Genomic DNA, 7500 nt, shown 5'->3' on the forward strand with positions numbered 1-7500 from the left:
GACTCTCTGAAACAAAAGTGGGAAGCCCAGTTTCTAGGCTTTCAACTCAAACCACACAGTGTTCGTAAGTAGAAATGCATCTATTTTCTTATGACTTAAATTTAATAGAAAGTTATTGTTGCATGCATACAGAGGGGAAAATATCCTTTACATTTTTGCTTTTTTGTCACGTTTGTTGTTTTTTTATCTCTGGAGGCTGCCAGGGGATTGCAGGGTGATCTCTGTGGTATCCCAGGTGATTTCGTGGATATTTCTGGATGGCTGTTATTGTATCCCAGGTGGTTGCTTGGGTTCTTCTGGATGGTTGCTATTGTATCCCAGGTGGTTGCTTGGGTTCTTCTGGATGGTTGCTATGGTATACCAGGTGGTTGCAAGACCTATTTCCCATTATGAGCCATCACGACCACTCAGATCCCAGAATGCTGGCTTATTAATAGTTTCCAGAATTCCTAAGGCTGCAGCTGGGGGAAGAGCTTTTTCTTATAAAGCCCCCAAACTCTGGAATGATCTTCCAGAAACTGTTCGGGACTCAGACACAGTCTCAGTCTTTAAGACTAGGCTGAAAACTCACTTGTTCAGTTCAGCTTTTGGTAGCTAATGTTCCCCCTAGATAAAGGCAGCAGATCCAGGGGTCCATGGACACAGGGAATTATAGTAAACTGAGACGCTGGTGCTGTCGTCCCGCTGCTCGCACGCGGTCACTCAGGTTTGTGGACGGTGGAGCGGAGGGACGCCAGACTGTCTCAGAGTGCTGCCGTGTCTGTGTGTCCTTCTGGTTCTCTCCTGTTAGTTAAGCTGTCATAGTCAGATCTGCCGGAGTCGTTAGCCACACTCTGGAAATGTCCCTGTTTGGAATGTCTGGAAAATTCCCTGTTTATGTACAAATAGACAGAATAAAACTAATTCCCTCTCCCTGCCTTTTTTCCAAGTATACAACCACTCATATGTCCGGCCGGACACTGAAGGACGGCCGACTGTCGAGCCCTCCTGCTGCCCACTTCAGACCAGCTGCCCATGCCCAGCTGCCACCACCTACATTGGACGAGCTGCCCACCCTACACTGATGTTTTCATAGACTCCCAGCTATTCCTACTACTAACACTACTGCTATTAATATTAGTAGTATAATAACTCTGTAGGTAGTCTGACCAGAGGAGGACGGGTCCCCCCTGGTGAGCCTTGGTTGCTCCCAAGGTTTCTTCCTCAGCTCTGAGGGAGGTTCTCCTGGCCACTGTTGCCCCTGACTTGCTCACCTGGGGGGGGGTTTACATTCTTGTTAAAACTCTGTCTTCACTGGAATTCTGTGAAGCTGCTTTGTGACAACATCCATTATAAAAATCTCTACAAATAAATTTGATTTGATTTGATTTGGTTGCTTGGCTGTTTCTGGAAGGTTGCTGTGGTATCCCAGGTGGTTGCTTGGGTTTTTCTGGATGGTTGCTATGGTATCCCGGGTGGTTGCATGGGTATTTCTGGATGGTTGCTTGCTCTTCTTGAGGGTGCCCAATACTCAAATTTACATTAACTTTTTTTTTTTTTAAGTAGACATTGTTATATTTTACTGTACAAAATACACACAAACAAAATAGATTCATTGCTGAGATAAATGATTTTAAAACCTGTGTTTTTGGACCTAACAGTTTTGCACAGTTCTCTTCAGCAAAATGACAGCAACTCTGTTTGGATGAGTGTGATTTGAATGACGTTGAGGTTGAAACATTGACGTTGACGTTTTCTTTGGTGTGTTTTTCTTTGGTGTGTTTTTCTTTGGTGTAATTTTGCTGAGCTCACTTCTGTCACTCTGTTCTTTACAGACACTCAGAGCAGAGACTCGAGACAGGCATCCTGAAGAGGAGCATTGTGGAATAGTTTCCCTTTTTTCATGGGCAGTTTCTGCCCTCATTCCTGCTCTCATGTAGAGGCCACACCCAGCCGAGAGACTCCACCCTCATGACGGACCCCTCCCTTTAAAGAGGCTCTGTGCTTGGATTTGTTTATTGCTTCCATTCTTTCCCCTTCAGCTTCGGCTCTGCCCCTCCTTTATCCCTCCATCCTCATCTCTCAGTCCTCTGCCAGCATGATGGACGTCCACACACTTCTGCTCATCTGCTCTCTGATGGGCGTGTCCCTGAACCTTCCTGAAAGCTCCGCCCACAGCTCTAACCCCTTCTCTGGCCAACATGCCCCACCCCCTGACCCCTGCTATGACGACACAGGCTCTGCCCGCCGATGCATCCCGGAGTTTGTTAATGCTGCATTCGGACAGGAAGTAGTTGCATCTAGTGTTTGCGGACGCCCTCCTTCACGTCACTGTGGTATTGTGGAGCGTGAACAGCGCCCCCTGGTGCGCTCCTGCAGCACGTGTGATGCCTCAGACCCCCGACTAGCCCACCCAGCCTCCTACCTCACTGATCTAAATTCTGCCCACAATTTGACCTGCTGGGTGTCCGAGAACCTGCAGGGCTCACCGCTGAATGTGACACTCACACTTTCACTGGGGAAGAAGTTCGAGATAACCTACGTCAGCCTGCAGTTCTGCTCTCCTCGGCCAGACTCTATGGCTATCTACAAAAGCATGGACTACGGCCGCAGCTGGACACCTTTTCAGTTTTACTCTTCCCAGTGCAGACGGGTCTATAACCGGCCAAACAGAGCCATTATCACCAAACAAAATGAACAGGAGCCGCTGTGCACTGACAGTCATACTGATCCAGCACCACAGAGTGGTGCTATCATCGCCTTTAGCACGTTGGATGGACGACCATCTGGCAAGGACTTTGACTCCAGCCCTGTTCTGCAGGATTGGGTGACCGTCACTGATATCCGTGTGGTTTTTAGCCGGCCACAAATGCCCAGGGAATTGCCGCTGCCAGGCAGAGATGGGCAGGAGCCCCCTGGGGCACCTACCCTGGTGCCGACCTACTACTATGCAGTCTCAGACTTCCAGGTGGGCGGCAGGTGTAAGTGCAATGGCCATGCCTCCAGGTGTGTGAGGGAGAAAGACGGAAAACTAGTGTGTGACTGCAAACACAACACGGAAGGTCCAGAGTGTGACCGCTGCAAACCCTTCCACTATGACCGGCCCTGGCAGCGTGCCAATGCCCGCGAAGCCAACGAGTGTCTGCGTAAGTCACGTATGCTGATACGTTCACAGCTACCACTTTACACAAACCCTGCTACATGATGTTGACGTAAACATACTGTCATGAGTTTGCTATTAGGTGCCCATTAACAGTAATCAACACCATGTTTGTCATAATGTTTGATGACACAATGGCTGTCTGGAGACACGAACTGTCCTACCGGTGAAGGTAGCATGACGACTCATGACATTACATAACATCTGCCAAATGGTAATGCCATTGTTATGTCAATGCTGTTTAGCATGGGACAAGTAAAGTGTTCACCCAAGACACTCACAGAGCAACACACACACACACAGTCTGAGGTGCCTCTGTGATTGAGTAAGAATTGTGGGAAATGTTGTTACACCCACTGTGTAATCAGAGTAGAGACACACACCTTCGGTTAGCGATCACTCAGCAATGAGGGGAATTTTGATTCAGATTCATTTCAGTCATGTTTGAACTTGATTATTCTGTCTAAATCTGGAAATTCTTGGTTACGCCAGTATTAACGTTCCGTTCCAGTAAGACTCAGAGGTAAAGAGGGATCATTGTGTAGACAGTCCTCACGATCATTAATGTATGAAGTTCTGTTATTGATACAGAAATATGTGCCAAAAAGACCTGAATACAAAGACTAATCCCTCAGTTTTACCTCAGGGCAAATCCTACAGTATAGAAACTAACCTAATCCCTCAGTGTAGAGGCTAATGCCTCAGTACAGAGACTAATCCCTCAGTGTAGAGGCTAATGCCTCAGTACAGAGACTAATCCCTCAGTGTAGAGGCTAATGCCTCAGTACAGAGACTAATCCCTCAGTGTAGAGGCTAATACCTCAGTACAGAGACTAATCCCTCAGTGTAGAGGCTAATGCCTCAGTACAGAGACTAATCCCTCAGTGTAGAGGCTAATACCTCAGTACAGACACTAATCCCTCAGTGTAGAGGCTAATGCCTCAGTACAGACACTAATCCCTCAGTGTAGAGGCTAATACCTCAGTACAGAGACTAATCCCTCAGTGTAGAGGCTAATGCCTCAGTACAGAGACTAATCCCTCAGTGTAGAGGCTAATGCCTCAGTACAGAGACTAATCCCTCAGTGTAGAGGCTAATACCTCAGTACAGAGACTAATCCCTCAGTGTAGAGGCTAATGCCTCAGTACAGACACTAATCCCTCAGTGTAGAGGCTAGTGCCTCAGTACAGAGACTAATCCCTCAGTGTGGACACTAATCTCACAAAACAAAGGTTAATATCACAATACAGAGGTGAAGCTCACAGTCTTGTGTAACACAGTTTAGGGATTAGTAGATACTAGTCCCTCAGCTATCTATCAGCATAGAGACTAATCCTTCAGTTTTAGGATAAATTGCACAGGTCAGAGACTAATCCCTCAGTTTTAGGATAAATTGCACAGGTCAGAGACTAATCCCTCTGTGGCAGGATACATTTCCTATTGCAGAGATTAATCTTGCAGTATAGAAAATTAATCTACTATATAGAGGTTAATCTCACAAGAGTGATGAATCCCAAAACACACAGACTTCTCACAACACATAGACTAACCCCATAGTATATAGATTAATCCAACAATTTGGAGAATGAGACCATGGTATAGAGAGTAATTCAGTACTGTCTCACAGTAAAGGGACTAAACACATAGTACAGAGACTCATCTCTCAGTATAGAGACTATTCAAATAGTATTTAGACTAATGTCACAATATAGAGAATAACCACACTGTACAGAGACTACTTTGAAAGTATAGAGACTAATCCTGCAATGTAGTGACAATAATCTTACAATATAGAACATTATCTAGCAATGTAGAGACGGGTCTCACAATATAGAGACTAATCCAATATTTTATGGACTAATCCCAAAGTGTAAAGACTACTCCCACAGTATAGAGACTAATCCTACAATGTAGTGACAATTATCTCAAAATATAGAACATTATCTAGCAATGTAGAGGCAGGTCTCACAATACAGAGACTAATCCCACAGTACAGAGTACAACAGTATGTTTCTTCAATACAGAAGTTGTTTGTTTACTATTGTTCCCAGGTCCATTCTGTCAGTAGTGATATTTGTTCAGTGTGAGGCGTGTGTTTCACTGAATTTTCAAAGGTAACTACTTTATCAAACTTTCATTACACTGATATTTCTACTGTATCCTGACACACACACACACACATACACACATACATACATACACACACCTACCAAACCTAGAGTTTCCTTTTGAGCCGTTTCTGATCCACTCAACCTGTCAGAAAAGTGTTTCTGTAGTGGACCATGAGGAACCCAACCCTTCTGCCCTGTGGCTAACCTCTCCTTCACACACACACACACACACACACACACACTCACTCACACTGGACACATGGTGGTACAGGGTGCTATAACATTGCTGGGCCTCGAGCTTTTGTGTTAGTTTCAGTATCCCGGGGTACGTCCAGTCTGCATGACCACCTCCCCTCCCCCCCTTTACTCCTTATGCTACTACTTATCCGTCACTTTGTCTCTGCACACACACATGTACGCACAAACGTATGCACTAACTTTTAACAGAGTCTAGAAACAGAAACAGTTTATAAAGTGAACCAAACCCTTGAAACATAATGAGGAAGGTGTGGAGGAGAATATATGGAGAATAAAAGAGTCTGTGTGTGTGTGTGTGTGTGTGTGTGTGTGTGTGTGTGTGTGTGTGTGTGGAAAATGTGAGCGATGTGTTTTGGTTCATTGTTTCTGGAGCAATTCTGATTAACTCAGAACAGACACAACGTTATTGTCACCATAGCAACGCTACTAGGACCAGCAGGTCCCTCTGTATGCATGTCTGGTAGAGAACGTTGGCTCTATGTTAGACGAAACGCACACACACACACACACACACACACACACACACACACACACACACACACACACACACACACACACACCTCTACATGCTCAAGATGTGGCTGGAACTCTGAACACCATGAAAAAATGTTGGAGTTGTGCCCTACAAAGTGTGTGTGTGTGTGTGTGTGTGTTGGAAGAGGTCTCACACTGTTTTCCACAAAGCCAGGTGTACACCATGCGATTTTAGAAATTCAGTTCTTTGGACAGCTCACACTGTATGTACTACACACTGTATGATTGAGTCACCCATCATAATTTATTTGCCCACACTGAAAACACTCAGTTTGCTCCACATACTACAAGATGGATTCAGTCCATCTAACCGTAAGACAGTAAAGACCAAGTCAAAACTGTGTCCATGCTGAGATGTAGAGGCTGAGACAAGATTAAGTCTAAATGATGTAGACAGAGACAAGACCGAGTCCAAATGAGGGACTGTTGACCTGTCCAGGGTGTATCCTGCCTTCCGCCCGAAGACTGCTGGGATAGGCTCCAGCACCCCCCCTGCTACCTGACAAAATAGACTAATCTTACTGTGTCTCGCAACATAGAGTCTAATCCAGTTCTTCAGAGAGTATGATATTGTCTTTGCTCTGTTTTCTCAAAACAGTGCTGTTTGTTCACTAGTGTTAGCCGTTCAATTCTGACAGTAGTGGTGTTTGTTCAGTGTGAGGCTTGTGTTTCACTCAATTGCCAAATGTAGCAGTATTTCATTGCCCTGGTTCTGCTATTCCTGCTGTTTCCTTACACACACACACACATCTGCCTAGAGTTTCATCACAAGCCCATTTCACACCCATTCAACCCGTCAGAAATGTGTGTCTGTAGTGTATCTGAGGGCTTGTTTTGAACAGTCCCCCAGTAACTGCACCCCTAACACACACAGAATTCAGAGTCGGTATGCATGAAGTGTCTCAGTGTCCGATCCTCCACTAGTGCTTAATATGGGCAAGTTCACATATACACACACACACACACACACACATGCATACAATTGTGCACACATACACACACATGCGTACACACGTGCACACACACACATGCACGCAACTGTGCACACATACACACACATGCGCACACACACACACATGCACGCAACTGTGCACACATACACACACACACACACACACACGCACGTGTACACACACACACACACACACACTGCTCAGTTCTGAATTAGCGCTGCTGAAGGTTGGCAGTGATTCTGCTCTTCTCCAGCTCAGTGAGTAAGTGTACACCACAGGCTGAAAGTATGGAAGCAACTTTCAGAGATGGTTTACTGTTCCCCTCTCCACGCTCAGCCCACAAGAATGTTCCTTCTGAGCTACTGTTGTGAAGTTGGGCAAGTTTTACAGAACTCTGGTAAAGATCCCATCCAACCTAATGAGAAACCGAAGCACACTGACTCTAAATGGAAAAAAATGCCCTGCACAGATAAAAACATCTTGGAGCCTGAATTCTGTCCATACT

At 45.5% G+C, this 7500-nt stretch overlaps 1 protein-coding gene across 5 annotated transcripts in view; it reads left to right on the forward strand.

Moving 5' to 3' along the window:
* Positions 1 to 7500, forward strand: part of ntn2 (netrin 2) — a 64307-nt gene that overhangs the window by 17437 nt on the left and 39370 nt on the right. For 4 of the 5 annotated variants that reach the window (XM_017686098.2, XM_017686099.2, XM_037536090.1 and 1 more), the window contains exon 2: positions 1815 to 3125. In XM_017686098.2, the coding sequence (XP_017541587.1) occupies positions 2078 to 3125 (1048 nt within the window). In that variant the 5' untranslated portion in view covers positions 1815 to 2077. Of the gene's footprint in view, positions 65 to 1814; positions 3126 to 7500 lie in introns of all 5 variants that reach the window. The other variant, XM_037536080.1, reaches the window with a different exon arrangement.

This window comes from Pygocentrus nattereri, chromosome 3 (genome assembly GCF_015220715.1).
Source record: "Pygocentrus nattereri isolate fPygNat1 chromosome 3, fPygNat1.pri, whole genome shotgun sequence".
NCBI classification, from domain to species: domain Eukaryota; kingdom Metazoa; phylum Chordata; class Actinopteri; order Characiformes; family Serrasalmidae; genus Pygocentrus; species Pygocentrus nattereri.